Source organism: Tachypleus tridentatus, chromosome 10, assembly GCF_004210375.1.
Source record: "Tachypleus tridentatus isolate NWPU-2018 chromosome 10, ASM421037v1, whole genome shotgun sequence".
Classification (NCBI taxonomy): Eukaryota; Metazoa; Arthropoda; class Merostomata; order Xiphosura; family Limulidae; genus Tachypleus; species Tachypleus tridentatus.
This window is the reverse complement of record NC_134834.1, coordinates 7,292,847-7,318,902: the sequence shown is the minus strand read 5'-3', so window position 1 is coordinate 7,318,902 and position 26,056 is coordinate 7,292,847. Positions and strand designations below refer to the sequence as shown.

At 32.7% G+C, this 26,056-nt stretch overlaps 2 protein-coding genes across 4 annotated transcripts in view; both read left to right on the top strand.

The window, feature by feature from the left end:
* The window catches only part of LOC143228702 (frequenin-1-like), a 35,819-nt gene extending 24,905 nt beyond the window's left edge, over positions 1-10,914 (top strand). The window contains exons 3-8 of one of the 3 annotated variants that reach the window (XM_076459978.1): positions 157-205; positions 843-932; positions 3,768-3,846; positions 8,354-8,442; positions 9,908-9,982; positions 10,335-10,914. In XM_076459978.1, coding sequence (XP_076316093.1) covers positions 157-205; positions 843-932; positions 3,768-3,846; positions 8,354-8,442; positions 9,908-9,982; positions 10,335-10,427 — 475 coding nt within the window. In that variant the 3' untranslated portion in view covers positions 10,428-10,914. The remainder of the gene's footprint in view (positions 1-156; positions 206-842; positions 933-3,767; positions 3,847-8,353; positions 8,443-9,907; positions 9,983-10,334) is intronic. The other 2 variants (XM_076459980.1, XM_076459979.1) reach the window with 2 other exon arrangements.
* A 6,505-nt stretch (positions 10,915-17,419) lies between these two features.
* Positions 17,420-26,056, top strand: part of LOC143228701 (dynamin-like) — a 51,024-nt gene continuing 42,387 nt past the window's right edge. Inside the window, exons 1-5 of the mRNA XM_076459977.1 lie at positions 17,420-17,717; positions 20,710-20,783; positions 21,643-21,792; positions 24,929-25,147; positions 25,270-25,276. Coding sequence (XP_076316092.1) covers positions 17,554-17,717; positions 20,710-20,783; positions 21,643-21,792; positions 24,929-25,147; positions 25,270-25,276 — 614 coding nt within the window. The 5' untranslated portion in view covers positions 17,420-17,553. The remainder of the gene's footprint in view (positions 17,718-20,709; positions 20,784-21,642; positions 21,793-24,928; positions 25,148-25,269; positions 25,277-26,056) is intronic.

Genomic DNA, 26,056 nt, shown 5'->3' with positions numbered 1-26,056 from the left:
GCTAATCAGAAGTGTGTCACGTGACGTTTGGTAGGATAGTGTATATTGGAGCTAATCAGAAGTGTGTCACGTGACGTTTGGTAGGATAGTGTATATTGGAGTCATTTCTTTTCAGTGTTTCCTTATTTCATGTGATTAAAGATTTCTTTCATACAGGCACAAGGGGTTTTTGAAAGACTGTCCGGACGGACTGTTGACTGAACAGGTAAAGTACGTTATGTGTAGTAATAAACATGGATTATACAAATATTCAGTTAAACACAATAACTAACTATTTTTTGTATTATTTTATACAAACTATGTTCTTTTTATCGTTCTTACATTTTGTGTAAATCGTTTACAAGTACAGCTTTTATCTACACGTTGTATTTACTTTGAATAACAAAATTATCACTTGGTGTACAAATACCTGTTATTCTATATTCTAGAGTTATCTGTTGATCTATAAACAGTTCTGTTTCATATTTCAAAATTACTTGTTTAGCTTTAAACAGTTCTACTTTATGTTCCAGAGTTATCTGTTGATCTATGAACAGTTTTAATTCATGTTCCAGAGTTATCTGTTGATCTATGAACAGTTTTACTTTATGTTCCAGAGTTATCTGTTGATCTGTGAACAGTTTTACTTTATGTTCCAGAGTTATCTGTTGATCTATGAACAGTGTTACTTTATGTTCCAGAGTTATGTGTTGATTTATAAACAGTTTTATTTCATTGTTCCTTCTTGTCCAGGGTTAATCTGAGCTCTGTTGATACGGTTAAGTTACTATATTTCAGTTTTTCATATATTACTAATATTTTGTTTTCTCTTGAGTTCCTTACTTATAATTGTTGCCTTTCAGGGTTTTTTACGGATATATAAACAGTTCTTCCCTCAAGGAGACCCATCCAAGTTTGCTTCTTTAGTCTTCAGAGTCTTCGATGAGAACAAGGTACCTAAGTTTCACTCACTCAAAACAAACATTAGCAGCGAGGGTTAAACCGAGTGATCAGTTTCATCGTTAAATTAATTTACATGGGAATGTTGAAAATGTACGTCACCACTTCATATTTATAACAAAGAACAAACAATTTAGCAGCAGACAAGATGACAAGCTTCACGATTCTCTAAATTAAAACTTTAACACTACACGTCTGGTTCTGTAAGCCTAGATAGTAGAAAATAAAACATGATGTAAGATTAATATAAATAAATATTGTGTTTTAATTTCCTATCCTCAGTGTGGCACAAATGGCCTAAATAAGATTATCAAAAAATAATCTATTTTACGAATTTAATTAAATTAAAACCATAAGAGGTAAATTCAAGCAATTTACCCTCATATAGTATTTCAGTAACTGCTTCTCTGACGCACCACAAGTGACCTAGCGAACTCTGGTGTCTGTAAACCTATTATTATTACTTTTATTCTCACTGAGAAATAATTATTAGTAATTTGCTACATTTTGTAATAAATATTGCCGTACGAATTTTCATGATAAATTAATAATTTGCATATTTTTTTTTATTACCAATACGATAAATTCGCTGTCAATACATTACTAAAACGATTCAAGTACAATATAATATAACTTATAATTAACCCAGGAGTTCCAAGCTTGTACTTCAATAATATTAATTACTTAGTATTCAATTAATTATAATTAATGATATTAATTCAGTATTGTGTTTTCATACTCATTGACCTGATTAATAGTAAGTATATCTGGGTTAAAAGAATTACTTATGTTCTACTACATGTAATTATATTTAAATTAAACGAAATAAGTTATATTAAAATTATTTATTATATCTCAATTAATAATACAAATTATTATAATCTCGGTTCATCTCGTTCAACTTAGAAACAACAATAATTCATTTTATTACCTAAAAAACACTCCTGGTGGACCACAACTCTGAGAACTTATAGTGTGACAAAAATTGGAATTTGTTACAAAGAAAAATTAACCCATTTTGTAGTTTAGCAACAAACTTGAAAATGTTTTAACCTTAAGTTTTCTCATTGTTACAGTAACAGGTTTCATCTGTATAAAAACATGTCAACATCTTCTGATTGTTACAGTAACAGGTTTCATCTGTATAAAAACATGTCCACATCTTCTGATTGTTACAGTAACAGGTTTCATCTGTATAAAAACATGTCAACATCTTCTTGTTGTAATAGTAACAGGTATCATCTGTATAAAAACATGTCAACATCTTCTCATTGTTATAGTAACAGGTATCATCTGTATAAAAACATGTCAACATCTTCTGATTGTTATAGTAACAGGTATCATCTGTATAAAAACATGTCAACATCTTCTCATTGTTATAGTAACAGGTATCATCTGTATAAAAACATGTCAACATCTTCTCATTGTTATAGTAACAGGTATCATCTGTATACAAACATGTCAACATCTTGTTGTTATAGTAACAGGTTTCATCTGTATAAAAACATGTCAACATCTTCTCATTGTTATAGTAACAGGTTTCATCTGTATAAAAACATGTCAACATCTTCTCATTGTTACAGTAACAGACTTCATCTGTATAAAAACATGTCAACATCTTCTCATTGTTATAGTAACAGGTATTATCTGTATAAAAACATGTCAACATCTTCTGATTGTTATAGTAACAGGTTTCATCTGTATAAAAACATGTCAACATCTTCTGATTGTTATAGTAACAGGTATCATCTGTATAAAAACATGTCAACATCTTCTCATTGTTACAGTAACAGGCTTCATCTGTATAAAAACATGTCAACATCTTCTCATTGTTATAGTAACAGGTATTATCTGTATAAAAACATGTCAACATCTTCTGATTGTTATAGTAACAGGTTTCATCTGTATAAAAACATGTCAACATCTTCTGATTGTTATAGTAACAGGTATCATCTGTATAAAAACATGTCAACATCTTCTCATTGTTATAGTAACAGGTATCATCTGTATAAAAACATGTCAACATCTTCTCATTGTTATAGTAACAGGTTTCATCTGTATAAAAACATGTCAACATCTTCTGATTGTTATAGTAACAGGTTTCATCTGTATAAAAACATGTCAACATCTTCTCATTGTTAGAGTAACAGGTTTCATCTGTATAAAAACATGTCAACATCTTCTGATTGTCATAGTAACAGGTTTCATCTGTATAAAAACATGTCAACATCTTTTCATTGTTATAGTAACAGGCTTCATCTGTATAAAAACATGTCAACATCTTCTGATTGTTATAGTAACAGGTTTCATCTGTATAAAAACATGTCAACATCTTCTGATTGTTATAGTAACAGGTTTCATCTGTATAAAAACATGTCAACATCTTCTCATTGTTACAGTAACAGGTTTCATCTGTATAAAAACATGTCAACATCTTCTCATTGTTATAGTAACAGGTTTCATCTGTATAAAAACATGTCAACATCTTCTGATTGTTATAGTAACAGGTTTCATCTGTATAAAAACATGTCAACATCTTCTGATTGTTATAGTAACAGGTTTCATCTGTATAAAAACATGTCAACATCTTCTGATTGTTATAGTAACAGGTTTCATCTGTATAAAAACATGTCAACATCTTGTTGTTATAGTAACAGGTTTCATCTGTATAAAAACATGTCAACATCTTCTGATTGTTATAGTAACAGGTTTCATCTGTATAAGAACATGTCAACATCTTCTCATTGTTATACTAACTGTTTTCTTGCTACTGAAGATACGTCAACATGTTCTTACTGTTGATATTTCAAGAAATATTTTTGTTTCAGGATGGCACCATAGAATTTGAAGAATTCATCAGAGCGTTATCGGTAACATCTCGAGGCAATCTCGAAGAAAAGCTAGTTTGTAAGTTATTAGTCATGTATACTTTGTAAGTTATCAGTCCTATATGTTTTGTAAGTTATCAGTCCTGTATGTTTTGTAAGTTATCAGTCATGTATGTTTTGTAAGTTATCAGTCCTGTATGTTTTGTAAGTTATCAGTCCTGTATGTTTTGTAAGTTATCAGTCATGTATGTTTTGTAAGTTGATCAGTCATGTATGTTTTGTAAGTTATCAGTCCTGTATGTTTTGTAAGTTATCAGTCCTGTATGTTTTGTAAGTTATCAGTCCTATATGTTTTGTAAGTTGTCAGTCCTATATGTTTTGTAAGTTATCAGTCCTGTATGTTTTGTAGGTTCTCAGTCATGTATGTTTTGCAAGTTGTCAGTCATGTATGTTTTGTAAGTTATCAGTCCTGTATGTTTTGTAGGTTCTCAGTCATGTATACTTTGTAAGTTGTCAGTCCTATATGTTTTGTAAGTTGTCAGTCATGTATGTTTTGTAAGTTATCAGTCCCATATGTTTTGTAAGTTATCAGTCCAGTCATGTATGTTTTGTAAGTTATCAGTCCTGTATGTTTTGTAGGTTCTCAGTCATGTATACTTTGTAAGTTGTCAGTCCTATATGTTTTGTAAGTTGTCAGTCATGTATGTTTTGTAAGTTATCAGTCCTATATGTTTTGTAAGTTATCAGTCCTGTATGTTTTGTAAGTTATCAGTCCTGTATGTTTTGTAAGTTATCAGTCATGTATGTTTTGTAAGTTGTCAGTCCTGTATGTTTTGTAAGTTATCAGTCCTGTATGTTTTGTAGGTTCTCAGTCATGTATACTTTGTAAGTTGTCAGTCCTATATGTTTTGTAAGTTGTCAGTCATGTATGTTTTGTAAGTTATCAGTTCTATATGTTTTGTAAGTTATCAGTCCTGTATGTTTTGTAAGTTATCAGTCCTGTATGTTTTGTAGGTTCTCAGTCATGTATACTTTGTAAGTTGTCAGTCCTATATGTTTTGTAAGTTGTCAGTCATGTATGTTTTGTAAGTTATCAGTCCTATATGTTTTGTAAGTTATCAGTCCTGTATGTTTTGTAAGTTGTCAGTCATGTATGTTTTATAGGGCTTTCAGTCTCTCTTTCACTTCTTTAAATGTCATCTACCAACATATCATTACAACTTTCACCTGAATACATTTCTGTGGCAGAACTTGTAGACAGAAAACAGTAGTATTTGTTTCATCAGAAGTCTCACAAATGGTATTTCCACTCACGTTCATAAGACCATCTGGATCTCCTCGAAGTGACATGGTGCACAGAATCCTCAATACAGTCATGTGGAACACAATAAGTCGATTGTTCTTGAAACTTGATGTCTTCCGTCGTGGATAGTTTGGCGTCCCTGTAAATTCGGTACCAGAGAACTGTCAGACTGGATGGACATCATTCCCTGATGGAGTACTACAACAACACCTTTCACACTTGAGTTCTTGGATGATTTGCGTCGTTTCTTCGATAACACAGACAGTATCGTCAGACATTGTATCTTCATTTTTTTTCGTTCCTGTAATTTACTCTGACCTATTGTCGGCACTTCTTTTAAGATCTGCGGTTGTCATTACGGTTAACTAGGTCGTGGCTAAAGTTAAATAAATAAACTTTATCAATAAGCCACAAGAACCACACATCAATGTTTCAACGTTTTAAATTTACAGCTATCGAATCACGTGACCACGTGACACTTTTCGTTGATCTGAAACACAAAGTTTTCATTTACCTTTGTCAGTACAGTATTTTGATTTTGAAACACTGTTCTATTAATTACGATACCTTATGACCTTTTCAAACTCGCACCTGCACTTCCGGACACAGCAAACAGCAACAAATGATGAAAATAACCAAGAAAAACTATCATTGGTTATCATCAGGAATGTCAGCCAGAATGAACCTGAAACTGAAGAAAACGTCACGCTCACAATGCATCCTGATTGGCTCAATTACAACCGTCAGTTGGGTGGGCGGAGAGTAAACGACTCTCTTGTCCAGACTGGTAAATGACTCGTGCGTTTTTGCACAATTAATTTACAGCTGGTATTTTTATTTCTTTGGTTATACGACTCTTGCTTTCTGCACAATATATTATATCGATTTGACGAACAATATTTAATAAGTCCTTCTATGATGCTTTTGTATTAACAATTTCTAACCGACCCACGAGTGATTTTCGACCCCCGGAAATGTCTCATCAACCCATGGAGGTCAATATCGACCACTTTGGAGACCCTTGGTCAAAACCACATTTTACCACATACACACTTTGCACTTAAAATTCATTTTCTTATTTTCCAATATTAACGTTACTTATCAATACCAGATCAGTACACTTACTCACCGAACGTCAATATATGTTTTATGGCATTCATCCACTTTTTGTCCAATCAGGTTTTGGTAAAATGTTAGCTAATAAACAATCGATCCGGAATAATTTAAAAGACTGAGTTCCGTAAAACCCTTAGAACTTGACCAATGGAAGCACTGTTAATAAAAACAAACACTTTAAAATCCAAAACATGTTTTTTTCAACACTTATGTAACAGTTATAACGTATTTCTGGCAGGAGAAAGTTATAATATAGATTATGTTTTAAAGTATACAATTCAGTGGAACAGCAAGGAGTTGGAAAGTGAGGGGTTTGGCTAAGCATGTAGATTTTATGATGAGATATTGAAAGTATAATAAGTTAAGCGCAGCTTCTGTGCTGCCAAAGACAGTTAAATCTAGGTGGAGATGTGGCCTCACAGAAAGTTAATATATTAATATCATTTACAATCGCTATAAAAATCAAATATGTAAATACAGTCATGGGAAAAAGTTAGGACTCCCTATGAAAGCCTGTGTATTTTTGTAACATTTTTGGACATATAGATATTTAATCTCAATTTTAACAATACTGAGAGATTATAGAATTACATTTACAGAAGATCTTGAAAAGCCTTTTCTCCAGTTTTAATTGTTTAGTTATATTCCTATAATCTCTCAGTATTGTTAAAATTAAGATTAATTATCTATATATCCAAAAATGTTACAAAAATAAACAGGCTTTCATAGGGTGTCCTAACTTTTTCACATGACTGTACATCAGGCTCAGATGCCTCTGGATTTGGCAATAAATAATACAATTGGTGGGTTGCTTCTTCCCAGTTATAATACAGTCAATCAAAATGCACTATAATACTGAGTGTGTGTATAGGGTCTTTGTCTGGACGAGCCCAAAAGAAATTTTTGTTTTAAAAATTCGGGATGGCTTTTCACAAGCAGGCATTCTGTGCGAAATTCTGAAACAAGTTAGACAGTGAGTAATTTGACTCTTTAAACTTTAACATTTATTCTTATCGTAATTTTCAAGAAAAAAATTCTAATTTCTGTTGACTTAAAGAAACATAAGAAAAATTAAAACATAGAATAAGTTTAAATCCGAAGTAATCTCCTTAGATTGCAATGAAATAGATGTATTACTGAATTCTAGTATATTGTTATTTTCGTATGCATATATTTTGACATCAGTCAGGGAATCGAACATATTATCAAATAACAAAATTAAAAGATGCTTTGGTGTTTGGGCGAATTGTTTGTTTGTTAAGTCGCTGTAATTTTTTTCAAAACCGTTTTATAGAAATACGTAACAATCTGTCTGTTTGTCTGTTTTCTTTTCCACTTACTCAGTGTTTTATGTCTAGAAGTTAACGCAAAATAATTTGCCCAAACACCGAAATAACAACGACCGAATTCTAAGACGAAGCGTAATAAATGTACTTGTCAGTGATGACGAGAAAACCCACTTGTAAAGAAAAACATATGTGTAAAAACGGCTCGTTTGGGTCGATAAAAATGTTCATCCAGAGGAGTGAACCTTCTTCAGTCATCGTCAGGTTCACAAAGAAAGAAAGAGGTAACTGACCAATAGGTGACCACATGTTTGAAGGGGGTTGTGTAACTGAGTGTAGGAATGTAGAGGGCGTGCTTAGATGTTTGATTATATTTATTAATATAGGTATAAAGGTGTTCCTTTGTATTGGTTTATCTTGGGCTTGAGTTGTTGTATAAGTAAGGCTTCTTTAATTTTGCGTTTGTTTATGTTTGTTTCTTTATTTAGTATTTGAGTGTTTTCTATGGTTATGTTGTGTTTATTTGATTTGCAGTGTTCGCAAACGTGTGAAGGTGACTTATTGTGTTCTTTGAATCTGGTTTCCATTTTTCTACTTGTTTCTCCAATATAGAAGTCGTGGCAGTTATCACATTGTATTTTATAAATAATGTTGGTGTGGTGTTTGTCAGTATAGTTTTTACATAGTATAGACCTCAGTTTTGTGCCTGGTTTTTGAATAAATTTAGTATTAACTGGAATGTCATATTTTGTTACTAGTATTTGCCAAATGTTGGTTATTTTTCTCCTGATGTCGGGAATATATGGTATACAGGAGTATATGGTTTTATGAATGTACTTCTAAATTTCAAGCTATTAATTTGATTTTTTCTTCTCCGCTAGGGGCCTTCAAACTGTATGACGTCGACAACGATGGTTTTATAACAAGAGAGGAAATGTATAGCATAGTTGACGCCATCTATCAAATGTTGGTAAGGGCTAACTGTTTATGTTAAATATCATAATACCATATATAGTTAGTAACGTATAGAAACAGCTCGTGGGGGTAGTATTTTACAATTGAGCACATTTACAACCACAGTGATATTTTGACTTTTTTAGTTCATCACCAGAATTTGAAAGATATTTTAAAGAGTTGCCACTAGATTAATGTTAACTTAAGATCGTCGTCTGCTGCGCAATATCTAAACCAGTTGTAGTAAACCTGAACCGGTTATTATATATCTCCTAATATAGCAGTAGGAGTGAACCTGAACTGACTTTATATCTGTGCATGTATAGCAACAGAAGTAAACCTGGACTGATTACTTGAGTTTCTGTGTCTATGTTCTATAACTGGTGAAATAGAATTACCCACGATTGTAACAGTTATTGTACATAGCTTCAAGTATAGTACAATTTTATGAAGATTCCCGAGGTCGCCCTGCACGTAAAATACGAGGTCTGTTCAAAAAATACGCGGACTGTTTGAATTGCGCGGCTCCTGTTGGTTCCAGGGGAATCCGCTTGGTGTCGCTAGGTTCGCACAGATCAGCTGATTACGACGCCATTTCCCGATTGCAGATATCTTCATTTGTGTATTAGCTACGCGGTTTTAAGTGAAGTGCGATTTTTTTCGTTTGGCGGATTTCACAATGAATGACCTGAAGGAGCAACGACTTGCTGTGAAATTTTGTGTTAAACTTGGAAAATATGCGACTGAAACTTTGCTATGCTTAACACGGCTTACGGTGATGTTGCTATGAAGCATACGGCATGTTTCAAGTGGCATGAACGTTTTAAGGATGATCGATAGTCCATTGAAGATGATGAGCGTCCTGGACGTCCTTCCACGTCAACTGACGACCCACACGTCGACAAAATCAACACCATGGTGCGAGCAAATCGACGTTTGACTGTCAGGGAGCTTGCTGAAGAGTGTGGGATATCAGTTGGATCTTGTTACGAGATTTTGACCGAAAAAGTGAAGATGCACCGCGTTGCTGCGAAATTCAGCCCTCAGAACTCGTGAGTTTTTGGCTAAACACTCGATCACTGTTCTTCCCCACCCACCCCCTACTCACCTGACCTTGCTCCTTGCAATTTTTTCTTGTTCCCCAAACTCAAAAGACCCTTGAAAGGAAGAAGATTTGAGACGATTCCCGAGATTAAGGCAAATGCGACGAAGGAGCTGGAGGACATTACAAAAGAAGCGTACCAGGACTGTTTCAACAAGTGGAAACACCATTGGGATAAGTGTGTGCGTTGGGGAGGAGAGTACTTTGAAGGGGACCCAGACCTGTAACTTCTAAATAGAGTACATTTTGTTTTATGACGTCAGTCCGCGTATTTTTTTTAACAGCCCTTGTAGCACGTTTTTACCTTTAGTCACAACATTGTCAATTATTGTGTTCGAGACACTGAGGTTCAAACATCACGTTGTATTTTCGTCGTCAGGGTTCGCAGGCAAAAGAAGATGAAAGCGAATCTCCCAGACGACGGGTGGATCGAATCTTTGAACAGCTTGACAAGGTAATGAAAACAATACACAGAAATAGTCGTTTTATTGTTAACAGTTCCAATAGTTTCTTTAAATTTGAACTGAGAAACAATTATTACGAATTCGTGTTCATTGGTGAGGGTTTAAAATGCTATTGATATTTTTTTCTTCGCAAATTAAGATTTTACTTAACCACAAACTTTTAAGCTATTTGAATGTTCAAGATATTAGGCTTAACGAATTTGCAAGATAGTAACTTAACAGCACCTATTATTTGGTAAAAAAGTTTGTTGAAAGAGTATTTATTCATGGTTGGCATAAAATAATTTGTAGTCTAAAACTTTTTCATATTATTTTCGTGTCTTGTTTGTTATTATTTAATAGAACAACGACAACAGACTTACAATAGAAGAATTCAAGGAAGGCTCCCGCCAAGATCCCAAGATAGTTCAAGCTCTCTCTTTATATGCTCCTTAATCCAAAAGCGACCTCTTATGGATCTTTTTCATTAACTTCTTGTACTTTGTATATGAAACACTCAAATAATCTTTAACTACACACTATGTGTTTAATTTTTCATCAATAATCTTTCAGTCATTTTTGGTTCACAAGTGCATGTTTTTTTTATTTCTCAGATCTTGAATTTAAAGAAAAACGTGACTATCTCACGTTAAATACTATGTACAATTATCTGTTTCGAAATTTTAGCAAGACAATGATGGCCTTTCCATACACTCTAGTTGTTTTATTTGTATAGTTTACTTGAAAATTTACATGTTCTGTGATTGAATGCGTAAGAGGTTAGTTACATTTCTGGACAACAGGGGACCAAGAAGAATCCAGGAACGGAAATTAACAGAAATTCCAGACATGGACAGGAAGCTTACACATGCTTGCGTTAAACTTTTCATGTGCGCGAACGTTTTATTATTTAGAATAAAATAAAACATTTAATCTGATTAAAGTTTAGAGTTTATGTGTACTGAAAATTCCTTGTATGTTTAGTGTGTTTCGTAATGTAAAAAAAAAAATCAAAGCTTGTTACAAAAACATTACTTTTACATTGTACTGTAGCAGCCTCTATGTGGCACTCTCTCCTTGAATGATTGAAAATGGCATTGAGTTTCAATTAGATCCCTGTAGATGACAGGATAGTTTCAGAAAAATTCACAATATCTGCTTATTTGTGATTACAATAAAACAGAGAAGAAACAAAAATAGCTGTGACAAAAATAATTTTAAAGTGATATTTATCACTCAAAATATATTTTAAATAGCATTTATTACCAAGAACGACCTCTTTTTAGTACAGAAAATCTTAGAAATTATCAAAGTTCAAAAAGTTTGGCATTTTTTACAAACTATAACTGATAAGATTGTGTAGAAAACTGATTTTAATATGATTAGCTTTTGCTTTAATTTTATCTTATAAAATACCTCAGTATACATTTTTTATTCTTAATAATTTTATTTCAATTTAATTCGTTTATCATTCATTACTTATAAACTACATTCCCAAAAATATGATGGTTAAAATAATTTTCTTCGGGTGGTTTCTTGTATAATGAAATCTAAATTTAAGTTGCCATAGCCACTTGCACTTCATGTGAGAGCAAACATAGGATTTTTTTATTATTCTTTTACCAGTTTAGTTTATTGAAAATGAATTTCAATAAATCTTCTTCGATAAGATATAGGGTTTCTATAACAACAAAGCTAACCCTAACTTCTAAACTGGATCTTGAACTTAACATCTTGAAGACCTTCCCTCCTTTTTTATTTTACAAACAACTTGGGTCGTAGACCAGCCCAGAGATAAATCTTTAGATTTCAAAAATGACGAGCTGGTTTCGAATCAATTCTGTGGATGCATTATATGAGTAACAGTGAATCCCTTAGCATTAATGACGAGTGATAAAGGTGTTACTGACTAGCTGTCTTCCCTGTAGTCAGTATATCCAAATTAGGGACAACAGTAGATAACCTTGATAGGCTTATCTTAAATATAAACTACTGCGTTATGTGTATCGTTTTTAAGTGTTCTATCAATTTGAATTTTTTTAAAGTTTGTTCCATAATACTCTCACCTCTCAAAAAACAATTACTTTAAAAATGCTCAAACTATCTAGTTTAATTAGATAGTAGTTAAAACTAATTCAAAATAATTAAATGATATATATTTTTACAAATAATTCTTTTTTAATCACAAACCGCTTCGAAATTACGACGTTTCATTACCTTTCCTTCATTTTTGAAAGTTTTTTCTATTTTTAAAGAGTTTTATAGAATAGAAAATGTCAGAATTGTTGCAATAAGTTACCTAACAGCTACATAAATAAGAGATTTAGTGTTTAGTTTATAATTCTGTAATTCAGAGTTTTGTCCCTATAGTTTGTTTGCAGTTCAAAAGAAAAATTATGCAATAAAAATCAAAATCTTTCCACTTTTATTATAACGTATTTTGTGTGGTTTGTTTATTTTTGAATTTCACGGCAAAGCTATTCTAGGGCTATCTGCGCTATCCGTCCCTAATTTAGCAGTGTAAGACTAAAGGGAAGGCAGCTAGTGATCACCACCCACCGCCAACCCTTGGGCTACTCTTTTACCAAAGGCTAAAAAGGCGAACATGTTTTGTGTAACGGGGATGTGAACCCACGATCCTCAGATTACGAGTCGCACGCCTTAACCCACCTGGCCTATTTTGTGTGGAGCCAAGGTTACAGATAAAATTAATTTCTGTGTGAGGTATTAGAAAGAGTATTCGATCATTTGTCCGTTATTCCTTCTTCTCCCGTCTTTTGTGAATATATTTAACTAATGTTGCCTCAGCAACAAAATTCACAAACGTCAGAACATGCATTATTTGTTCATAAAGGACTTTCCTAAGTCAAATAGTTTAATCTGTATCATAAAAACTCCTCTCATTTAATTTATTATAAGTTACTTCTGTACGTTAAGTAATTGATTTAACGTCATAAAGTACTTTAATAAATTAAGTTGTTAATTTTCAACATCAAAGACGTTCTGCTACGTGAATAGAAACCACCACATGTACATTACATTTTTAAAATTTTATTAGCTGAAATGTAATTGTAAGAAGAGTAATTATTCCCTCACGAGTCATGAGATCTGACTTTCACAGCAAATATCGTGTACGAAAAAATCACATCACACTTATGAAGCATCTGACAGGGAGGACGGTTGGTTGGTTAAACAGCGAAACGTTAGTAAAGTATCCTAGTTATTTAATGAAACTCACAGAATGAAATATAACTTACTTTCAGTTTATGTTGGCTCGGCCAGCTGGTTATGGCACTCCCCTCGTAATGTGAGGGTCGCGGGTTCTAATCCCCATCACACCAAACATTTCTGCTCTTTCAGCCGTGGAACGTTACAACGTTACGGTCAATCTCACTATTTGTTGGTTGAAGAATAGCCCAAGGTGATTCTGGCTAGCTGCCTTCCCTCTAGTCTTACACTGCTAAATTAGGGACGGCTAGCGCTAATAGCCCTCGTGTAGTTTTGCGTGAATTTCCAAAACAAGCCAAGTCAGTTAATGTTAGAACTTAATTCCACTAAATCTTATTGAATATTGTGAGTCAAAGATAATCGTATTTTATTTTGAATCAAAATTGAAATTGCGTCTGCAAATCAAAAACTCAAAATCTCTCTGCTTTTCATGAATATTGTTGCACAGATTTTTGTCGGTTTTTTTTGTGATTTTTGACGGAACAAAAGTGTTTACACATTTTTTAATCAGAAATACCTTAGGTGTGAAGTCAAGGTGTGGCCAAAAAGGATTAAACAAAACTTGAACTAAACTTGTAGCTACACTTATAGCACTGACAATAATTTTAGAACAAATTTTCATTCATTGATTTGCTAGATTACATATTTTGTTCTACCCATCACCATGAACAGAAAACACGTCCTAGCTAACTAGTTAATATTTATCATGGGTTTTTATCAATACGCACCAACAAACCACAAGACATAAGAAAGTGAAACTCGATAGCAACCATATTAGCTTTAGGATCGCAACCCTATCATTCAGAACAGACCTATACTTTAAAGAACCAACCAAGTTCTTTAAAGTATATTATGACTGTTTTTTTCTTTCTAGAACAGTATTAATAACTTATTTTATAGTAACACCATGGAAGTTAGAATTACAGTTTCTTGTCATCACCTATTTGCCCTCGGCACAACCGTATCAAGCATCATTATTTATACTAATTGTTTAATGTAATATTACGTGACGTAAACATTTTTTAATTAAAGGAATTTCATAAAATTTATTATATTTGTGCTGAAACGTTAGCAACAAATACAAAATAACCTTCCACCTCTATGATTATGTTGAAAATTTGAGCTAAAAACTGATAATCTAGTTTGCTTGGCCTAACCAACATTTATGTATTTGCACGTCTCTTTCACAATATTGTTTTGCTACTCTGAGTCATTTTTAGGTGAAGCTGGAGTTGAAATGTTGGACCAGTAGTTTAAGTAATTTTTAGCGTGTGTGCAAAAATTGTCATTGTAAACTATTTTTGTCGAATAAATTTGCATATAAAGTAAGAATAAAATCATAGTTTGGACTGCCATAATCGATATACAGAAAGTAGAAAACCGCTAAACTATCACGTCTGTCAATAACACAAAATGTGTCCCGCGCCACACTACGGTGAGTTTTGACGTCTGTTTCAAGAAATATAAAAATAAATAGCTGACAACTTCAACAAGTGTAAAAACGTTACGTCATACGTTTGATTGTGTAATTTTTTTGTTATTAGATCTTTTGAAAATATTTACACTTCAGTGTATAATATTATTATGACTGTAATGTATTTCTTATAATATGGGCCGTAAAAGTGTATCTTTCTGAAAATAACTACCAGTCCATACATTTCATCTCATTTATAGTACTTGTACGATGGCTTTTAACACCAACTCAGTGATGTCGAGAAAACCCACTTGTTGAGAATATATATGCAAAAACGTCTCGTTTGGGTTGAAAAATATTTTACATAGAAAAGCGAACAACGTTTGGACCTTCTTCGGTCATCGTTGTTCGCTCTTCTATGTAAAATATTTTCTCAACCCAAACGAGCCGTTTTTGCATATATACAACACCAACTCAGTTCACCATTTATCATTGGGAAGTAACAGAACGTTATGACGTTCTTCCTACGTAACATCAAGTAACCAATGAATAATCGATTTACCATATTTATCGTTAATTATCCAGACTTTCAATTCCTGCTAAAACAAACTTGAAACAACAGTTCGACATGTTGCCAACGTTCTGCTTCTCAGAAAAGCGCTGTACTTCAGATGAATATATTTAAACCTAAACAAAACACTGTACTTTAGAAAAATGTAATTAAACCTAAAATAAATACTGTACTTTAGATGAATATAACTAAACCTAAACAAAACACTGTACTTTAGATAAATGTAATTAAACCTAAAATAAGTGCTGTACTTTAGATTAATATAACTAAACCTAAACAAAACACCTTACTTTAAATTAAAATAATTAAGCCTAAACAAAACACTATACTTTAGATGAATATAATTAAACCTAAACAAAACACTGTACTTTAGAAAAATGTAATTAAACCTAAAATAAATACTGTACTTTAAATGAATATAACTAAACCTAAACAAAACACTGTACTTTAGATGAATATAATTAAACCTAAATAAAACACTGTACTTTAGATAAATGTAATTAAACCTAAACAAAACACCGTACTTCAGATGAATCTAATTAAACCTAAACAAAACACTGTACTTTAGATGAATCTAATTAAACCTAAACAATTTTGACTGTTGATGGAGACGATTCTCCTGTAACAGTATGTGTGAAAAAAATCACTGAATATAATGGTTATATATGTGCAGATAATGGCTGATTCTTCTCCACCACCCAACAGGTAAACATAAACAGAAAAAAAGGATTATGTTTATGCAAGTTTGTGACTTTTAATTTTTGTTGAACAAACAGTGAAATGTATATTGTATTTGCTGGTAAAAACTAAATGGTAATTTACCCTTATCTGGAAGTTATCATATAATTCTAGTCAAGTTGTCGTTTGCCATACTTTATGAAGACATTAAACATTTTTATATTTCCAGTTTTATTAGATATAAATATGTTTCTGGTTTTGTTTATCAAGGTACTAGGCCTTGTATTTGTCTTTTATTCTTATTTTGATCTTTAAATACAACCACAGGTTCATTTGATAAAAGAATAGTACAATATAGCCAGCGCAAATTATATTTTAATGTCCAGTTTTGTAAGCAACGAAAAGAGATACACTAGATGACCAAAAATATGTGGACATCCGACCATCACACCCCTATGTGCTTGTTGAACATGCCATTTCAAAACCATATGTATTAATAAGGAATTGGTCAACCTCTTTCCTACTATAACAGCCTCCACTCCACAGGTTAGACTTTTCACTGGATTTTGGAACATGGCTGTGGGGATTAGCTCTTATTCAGTCACAAGAGCATTAGTGAGGTCGGGCATTGAAGTCGGGTGAGAAGGCCTGGCTCGCAGTCGGCGTTCCAATTCATTCCAAAGGTGTTCGATCGGGTTGAGGTCAGGGCTCTATGCAGCTCAATCAAATTTCTCCACACCAACCTCGGCAAGCTATGTCTCTATGAACTTCGCATTGTGCACGGGACATTGTCATGCTGAAACAAAAAGGGCCTTCCCCAAACTGTTACCACGAAGTTGGAAGCACACAATTCTCTAGAATGTTATTGTATGCTGTAGCATTAAGAGTTACTTTCACTGGAGCTAAAGAGCCCAAACCATAAGAAACAGCCCAAGCCTCTCAGTATGTTATGTTAGTCCACATATTCTCCATATTCTTTTTACATTTTCATTAATTTATCCATCATTTTATATTGTGCACAGATACATTTATTAATTGCAGAATATGGACAGTTAAATTTGTGACAACCTCAACAAATAATTTTAAAGTTTTAATTATTTTATCATTAAATATAGAAAGTTTATGTTAGTAGTAAATTCAAGCTTGCTTTTCAATTGGATAAAGGGCGAAAATATTGCATAGTTACATTCCGACTAACTGAAGAAGTCGTATACACAACAGACCGTCAAAACATTTTAGTAAAGAACCCATGTCACTATTAAACAAAAAAAATGTGGTGGCGCTCGTTTAGTTACAGGCTGAGTTGTTTTTTCTCGAAAAAGAAGCCATATATCACATTAGAATACAGAATATAATTTTGTAAATCTCTATTTAATATTTATTTTCATTTACTTTATAATATTACAAATCATGACAACTCATTACAGTCTAGAATTAATATAATCCAAATAATTCAATCGCTATATTTCTCTATTCATAAAACAAACCAAGTGCGATAGAGGACGCCACATTATTCGAATTATTATAAGTTGTAATCTGTCGTTGTATATTGCGCATGCGTTATATTAAGGCAAGATATTAACTTATGTGAAACGAAAGAGTCGAAACCTTTGACACTGACAGTTGTTAGCAAATTGAATTTTAATGTAGGATATTTTTTTAAAAGTGAATTAACCCAGTTTCCTATAGAAATGTCCGGAAATGAAGGACTAGAACATCTTATTCCTCTAGTTAATAAACTTCAAGATGCATTTACCCAACTAGGAGTTAGTCTTTCCTTAGATTTGCCGCAAATTGCTGTAGTAGGAGGCCAGAGTGCCGGGAAAAGTAGCGTTCTTGAAAATTTTGTTGGCAGGTGGGTAAGCCTTCTGTGTTAACCAGAAATAGTTTATTTATATCATATTTTATAGCTGTATATATTGTGCATATGTTCATTTTTGACACAATTACAAATTATTATTTTTAATTTAATATTAATAATAAATTTTGCGCTCAATATCTATTCTACTTGTTGGAACAGTTTGTACATCAAATTTATATCGATCGTTCACATTGAGAATGAGAGGGTATTGAAGCCTTCTGTGTACTTGAAATATTAAAGTTAAGAGTACGAAAATCCTGACTTAAGAGTTGAGATTAAAATTTCATATAGTTTTTTATTTATTGCGAGTAAAAAAATTACTGTATTCTGCATTTTTCATGTAAGCATAAAACCAGTTATTAAATTCTGAACTTTAATAAGAGTTTATGAAAGTGGATGAAGTGATCAAGTTATGTTTGTGTCCAAAGTTAATTATAATTTACATTAATATGTATAGACATTTTATGTTTAGTAGTTTAATAATGATGAAGTAAAACCTAACCTTTTATAATTGAATGTACTCATATTGTGACTACTTTCTATCAGCCAAACATTAAATAGTTTCTCTAGTGATGAAATGGTAAGGCACAGCCCTAATGTTAGCTTATGTGTGCAGTGACTATATTTCTTGCATGTCTGGAGATTTTTAGTTGAAATGTACATTTCTATGTGAAAATATTGCATTCATATATGGATTATTTCTTTGTGAAACATTTGAATTTTCACAGTGATTTTGACTGGACTGCTTTAGTGGTTAGTGTGCTGGTCTCTGAATCGACACTTCATGTGGTTGTGCACAGATTGCACTCCTCGCTTTGGTACTATGTGCATTATAAGAGTCAAATCCCACTACTTTGTTAAAATAGCCAAAGTGTGGATACTGTTTTACTGGCTGGCTGTTTTCTCTTAAGTTTGCTGTTTAAAAGTAGGGATAGCTATTGTTGGTAGATCTGGTGTAGCTTTGCCAATATCCAAACAAGCTGTTTCCTTTAACTGTAATCTGTTTGATATAATAATATTTAATGCTGTAAACATACATGATGATGCTAGTTGAATCCACTTTACTTTCTCATGGTCAATAAAATAATTAAATACTTTATTCAAGGAACAGTTAAAATATGAAATAGGTATACTTGAAAATATTTACGAAGTCTAAAAGAGGACTTAGTCATTCTGTCAATCTGGGACTGAAAAGGTGACTTCTATAGCCTCATTGTAAGCATATATACAGACTGGAATAAAGGTTTGTGTTTTGAAGATCTGTAACTTGTGGATCATATAGATTACTAAGGTTGCAGTGTTATCTAATGAAACACTGATGTATTATTCATATATAATATTAGTTTTTCACAAACTGTTATGTGATGTAGATATATCTATTTCATGAAATGTTCTTGTACCACAAACTATATGAATATTTGATTTTGATCATAACTCTGGATTATCCTAGAAAGGTATTTGTTATTTTTTAATAAACGTATCTTTATAATTGGTATGGAAGCTCAGGTGACAAAGTTTGGAAGTCTTCTCTTTCTCCACCAGGTGGTGTTTTGATAAAATTGTTTTATTTAATATCTTGTGCAGTTTGTGTTTCTTTTTTTCTCTTAAAACTTTTATATTTGGAAATTGTTTAATGGCACAAAGCTGTAACAGTAAAATTATTGTCGTAGTACATTTTGTTTAGTTATAACTTAACTATCTTTACTCTAAGTTACATCTATTCATAAACTGTCCTAAAAGATGAAACAGTTTTATTATGAAAGAGTCAACATGTTGTCATCCTAATGTAATGAGGTCCAAGAGAGGTCTGTATTGTTTTATAGTTAACATGTTGTCATCCTAATGTACATGAGATCCAAGAGAGGTCTGTATTGTTTTATAGTCAACGTGTTGTCATGCTAATGTACCTGAGATCCAAAAGAGGTCTGTATTGGTTTATAGTCAACATGTTGTCATCCTAATGTACATGAGGTCCAAGAGAGGTCTGTATTGTTTTATAGTCAACATGTTGTCATCCTAATGTACGTGAGGTCCAAGAGAGGTCTGTATTGTTTTATAGTCAATATGTTGTCATCCTAATGTACATGAGTTCCAAGAGAGGGCTGTATTGTTTTATAGTCAACATGTTGTCATCCTAATGTACGTGAGGTCCAAGAGAGGTCTGTATTGTTTTATAGTCAACATGTTGTCATCCTAATGTACATGAGATCCAAGAGAGGTCTGTATTGTTTTAGTCAACATGTTGTCATCCTAATGTACGTGAGGTCCAAGAGAGGTCTGTATTGTTTTATAGTCAACATGTTGTCATCCTAATGTACATGAGATCCAAGAGAGGTCTGTATTGTTTTAGTCAACATGTTGTCATCCTAATGTACGTGAGGTCCAAGAGAGGTCTGTATTGTTTTAGTCAACATGTTGTCATCCTAATGTACGTGAGGTCCAAGAGAGGTCTGTATTGTTTTATAGTCAACATGTTGTCATCCTAATGTACGTGAGGTCCAAGAGAGGTCTGTATTGTTTTATAGTCAACATGTTGTCATCCTAATGTACGTGAGGTCCAAGAGAGGTCTGTATTGTTTTATAGTCAACATGTTGTCATCTTAATGTACATGAGATCCAAGAGAGGTCTGTATTGTTTTAGTCAACATGTTGTCATCCTAATGTACATGAGATCCAAGAGAGGTCTGTATTGTTTTATAGTCAACATTTTGTCATTCGTAATGTACATGAGATCCAAGTGAGGGCTGTATTGTTTTATAGTCAACATGTTGTCATCCTAATGTACGTGAGGCCCAAGAGAGGTCTGTGTTGTTTTATAATCAACATGTTGTCATCCTAATGTACATGAGATCCAAGTGAGGGCTGTAGAGATCTTGATATCTAATATTATTACCAACTTAATATTCTGTTTATTAAATTTATTTCTGAAACTCTTTTTTTACAATATTACATCAGTGTTGTTTTACTAACTATAATTTTTTTTCAGAGATTTTTTACCACGTGGATCTGGGATTGTCACCAGAAGACCTCTCGTTTTACAACTAGTTAATGCAAATGTTGGTTAGTGTTGTTTCTCAATCTTTTCTCTAGATTTTCCAATGCTAAGTTGATATTAATAACATTTTGCAGTATTGAATATTTTGTTGTGTTACTAATTTTAGAGTTTTAGCAGATTTAAAAGTAGAAGGGTGTCTAGTGGTCCTGACCCAGATGAAGAAGATCATTACCACTGCTTTGGGATTTTAAAATTCAACAGGAATTGAACTGGTATTTTAAGAACTTTTGAATCAAAGAAAGATGTCATGGAATTTCTCAACCACACAACTTTTACTGTATCCAATGCTGAGGCATTTTTCCCATTTCCAGGACACCTCGGGCCAACTGGTTGAGAAGTTATGTATCTTAGTTTCATGAGTAGCCATGGTTATGGTATAAATGGAGAAAGTTGTTGTTAGATATTTTGTACATGTTTTTATCATAGTATAATATCAGTATTCAGCCTGTTAGAAAAACATTTTTAAATTGATCAGAAATGTGATTGCCTACAAAATTCAGTATGTTGTTAGTGGTATTACTAGGCTTGAGTGAAAAAGATAATTTTTGTAGCTGTTATTATTGACAAAGCTTTTTTATTTATTCCCACATTATTAGAAAATTGTTAGAACATTAAAGCAATTAGTAATAACAGAACAGTCAAAATTCACTTTTCACAACCAGTGATGGAATGTGGATCTGTGTTAAGACTGTGATAGTGGTATAGCTACATACCACTGAGCTTCTGTTAAGTATTTGGATGTGGTCATTATATAATGTGATATTCTAATTAGTGTGTGTTTTGTGGTCCTTGGTGAATATATGCATATTTGTATGGAATATAGAGTAATTAGTGATAAACATGTACACGTATGTATATTTATAGAATATGGAGAATTTTTGCACTGCAAAGGAAGGAAGTTTACAGACTTTGAATCAATCAGAAAAGAGATCGAAGATGAAACTGATCGAGTCACGGGAGCTAATAAAGGAATTTCTTCTGTTCCCATCAACTTGAGAGTTTTCTCACCCTATGGTGAGCATAACCAGTCTTGAAATCAATGTGTGAAATTGTACTCGGGTAATATTCCCTTTACAAGTGTTATAGTTTTTTCAGTGTAATATATCATGTAACACAATTTACTTTTCTTTAATATTACAAGCAGGTACATCTTTCATCTAAGACTAACCAGCATTTCAATATAAAATACCTGAAGGAGTTGTATTTATTCGTGACCAAAATCTTGAAATTTGATAGTAACCACAGTTTCAGTAGATGTGTGGTCCAGACATGGTTAGCCTGTGTAACTGTTGGTCTGTGTTTTACATCTCGTTACTGAGAAAGTCAGTCTATCTTACTTGTGATATTATTTTGTTATTTGATTTGTGTAGGATAAATCGTGTATCATCTCTTTATTACCAGCATTCCAGTATCATCTTTTTGTTATTAACATCTCAGATCTCTGTGTTTAATCTGTTTTTTTTCTTCTACCAAATCCAATTTCTTTCAAGTGTCAGAAAGTTTTGAATCTTCTATATAAAAGAGTAAATCATGATTCTCCAGTATTTAACTCATCTTTTGGTTGTACCAAAGAACTTGGGATATTTCATAACAACTTAAAATATTCCTCAGTCAAGATTTGTGAATGACTATAGTGAATATCTTGGACACTACCATGTCTTGATTAACCTTTCTTCTTGAAATTTTAGTTGTTTTTTTTTTTTCAATCAGGTAATGTTTTGAGTTCAGTTACAACCATTTTTGTTTATCCCCCCCCTGTATGTTTGTATAGTAGAAATATCCGAAGAAGTAGATATGTCAGCTCCAACCAGGATGTAGATCATGTGTTGCATCCCTGTTTTGATGTTCTCGGTTCTTCATTGCTATGCAAGTTGTTGGTTTGTTTTTGATCCGTTTTGATCTTCTCAGTTCTTTATTGCTATGTAAGTTGTTTGTTTATTTTTTATTGCTATTTAATTCTCCTTAAGTGCTCACTAATTGGACTGGTTCTGTGGATCACTGGCCTTTCTTTATGGATGAAGAGTTGCTATAGGGCCTGGAGTATGTTCACCAATGTTTAACCTGTCTGCTTTCATTGTTTATATTGAAGTGAGAAGAGGGCCCCTGCTAAAAATAACTTTGCTTCTGTGTGTTTTTAGGCCCAGTATTTCTGTATGGCTAGTATATTAATATTTTCCTTCAAATCTGGTTCTTTGATTTTGTTTTAATTTTCTGGGTTCTCAGCTGAATATTTCTTATTTTTTATTATTTACTTCCTGTTCCATAACTTCTAACTTTACAGAAAAATCATATCATTCCCAACAGGCCCCACCTTGTTTTAAATGTGGGTATTAGAGTTAAGAACACTTGGTTTGAAATTTATGCCTTTACAATTAGAATTAATTTCGAATTGGCACTTGCTTACCTTTGAAAGACCTTTTTACCTACTTCCTGACAACTCCTGGAACTTTCAATAAAGTGTGAATAATAAGAGTAGAGCAGAGCTTGTGTTTCCTTGACACGTGCAGTAGGTTGTGTAGAAAGTGAGAAACAGAGAATTATGAGCAACAAATATGTGAAAGAGATATTAATAATTTTTGAGTCACATGTTTTGTTGACAACATGAATGCAAATTTAAATTGGAAAAAAACTTTATTTTACAAATAAATGCATGTCTAACATTCATTTTGGTTGTGTAAATTTTATATAAAAACAAGGTCTAAGTGATGTTAACTCTGGAACACAGTCAGGTTTTTTGTATTATTCTAAGTGATGTTAACTCCAGAACACAGTCAGGTTTTCAGTATCATTCTAAGTGATGTTAACTCTGAAACACAGTCAGGTTTTCTGTATTATTCTAAGTGATGTTAACTCTGAAACACAGTCAGGTTTTCTGTATTATTCCAAGTGATGTTAACTCTGAAACACAGTCAGGTTTTTTGTATTATTCCAAGTGATGTTAACTCTGAAACACAGTCAGGTTTTTTGTATTATTCCAAGTGATGTTAACTCTGAAACACAGTCAGGTTTTTTGTATTATTCCAAGTGATGTTAACTCTGAAACACAGTCAGGTTTTCTGTATTATTCCAAGTGATGTTAACTCTGAAACACAGTCAGGTTTTCTGTATTATTCCAAGTGATGTTAACTCTGAAACACAGTCAGGTTTTCTGTATTATTCCAAGTGATGTTAACTCTGAAACACAGTCAGGTTTTTTGTATTATTCCAAGTGATGTTAACTCTGAAACACAGTCAGGTTTTTTGTATTATTCCAAGTGATGTTAACTCTGAAACACAGTCAGGTTTTTTGTATTATTCCAAGTGATGTTAACTCTGAAACACAGTCAGGTTTTTTGTATTATTCCAAGTGATGTTAACTCTGAAACACAGTCAGGTTTTTTATTATTCCAAGTGATGTTAACTCTGAAACACAGTCAGGTTTTTTGTATTATTCCAAGTGATGTTAACTCTGAAACACAGTCAGGTTTTTTGTATTATTCCAAGTGATGTTAACTCTGAAACACAGTCAGGTTTTTTGTATTATTCCAAGTGATGTTAACTCTGAAACACAGTCAGGTTTTTTGTATTATTCCAAGTGATGTTAACTCTGAAACACAGTCAGGTTTTCAGTATCATTCCAAGTGATGTTAACTCTGAAACACAGTCAGGTTTTCAGTATCATTCCAAGTGATGTTAACTCTGAAACACAGTCAGGTTTTCAGTATCATTCTAAGTGATGTTAACTCTGTAAACTTTGTTTCTTTCACTGTCATTTCTTCATCTACACAAATATCAGCCAGTGCTTTATTCTGGTGTGTATTAAGTGTATTATAGTATAAGTTATCTCATTCAATGTCATATTAACTAACCTGTATAATCTCCAAAAACACAAGTGTCATTCTCATTAGTTTTTTGAAGACTACAGCAGATTAGCAGTCAAATGTGTAGGTATAAACTGGTTATAAATAATAGCTAGTAATTTAAAATAACTAATTATAAATTACACTTGGCTACTAATTCTGATGAGTTACTATCCAGCCATCATGACCTTTGTTTCAATTTTGAAGACTTACTGAATCCTAATTCTGGAAGCAACAAGAGTATTTATGAGAAATACTTTCAGCAGTGAGTGATCCACTTTATCCACTTTTATCCCATCCTTCTCTTCTAGTTTTGAACTTAACTCTCGTTGACTTGCCGGGGATGACAAGAGTACCAGTGGGCGACCAACCTGCAGACATTGAAAACCAAATTCGAGAAATGATTCTCACCTTCATTCGCAAGGAAAACTGTCTCATCCTTGCTGTCACTGCTGCCAACCAAGATGTTGCTACATCTGATGCTCTGAAGCTCGCCAAAGAAGTAGATCCACAAGGTACGACAGAAACAAGTTCTTCCATTACATTAATTAATTAAGTTTATTTTTATATGATGTTTTTATCTTCCAGGTTGTCGTTGAATATATTGTACATACCACTTGGTGAATTATCACTAAGTTTTTGATTTTATAAGCCTTAGGGTGTTTGACTTGCTATCTGTGAATCATAGGTTTGAATCCTTTCACTGAAGATGACTACTGTTTTAGCCATTGGAATGTTGTAATATGATCAACAATCCCACTGTTAGTGAAGAGTTGGTAGGAGACTTCTCTCCTTTTGTAGCTTTCAGCATGTTTCTGATAAAAAAAAAAAATTAATGTTTGTGAATTTTTTAGTATAATTTATAACACTTGTGGCCCTATAGAGGGAAAATCATATAGTTTGAACAAAGTAAAATTAATTTAAACTTTCTAACTTTGAATACAATATTTGGATTTAGTCTGAAGCTGTTTCTCAACGTTAGTTGTCGTGATTTCCTGTATATCTCAGTTTCTAGAAGCTATAAGCTACTGATTAAACAATGTTTAAGGTGTTTTATCAGTTTTAAACTTTGTAATCTGATATGGCATCCAGTTTATCAGAAACTTGTAAGGATTGGAACAAAATGATAAAAGCTAAGCTTGGTGATGTGTTGTACAAAAAGATGTTGTGATAACCTCTGACACAATTACAGGCCTGTTTATTTTGGATAACTTGCTATACAGTTCTATGTTTCATTTGAATTGTGGTGTTGCACAATGATTGGAGAGAGACGAGGGAGTTTAGTTATTTGCTGCTGTTTGTTTGGCCTAAAGAAGATATTTGAAGTGTATTAAACGTATACAATCAGTTTAACACTTGTTGTACTTCATCAAATGAAGTCTTCTGGTGAACAATCAAAGTTGGCTTCCTTATTTTTCTTTAGAAAAAAAAGCATTTTT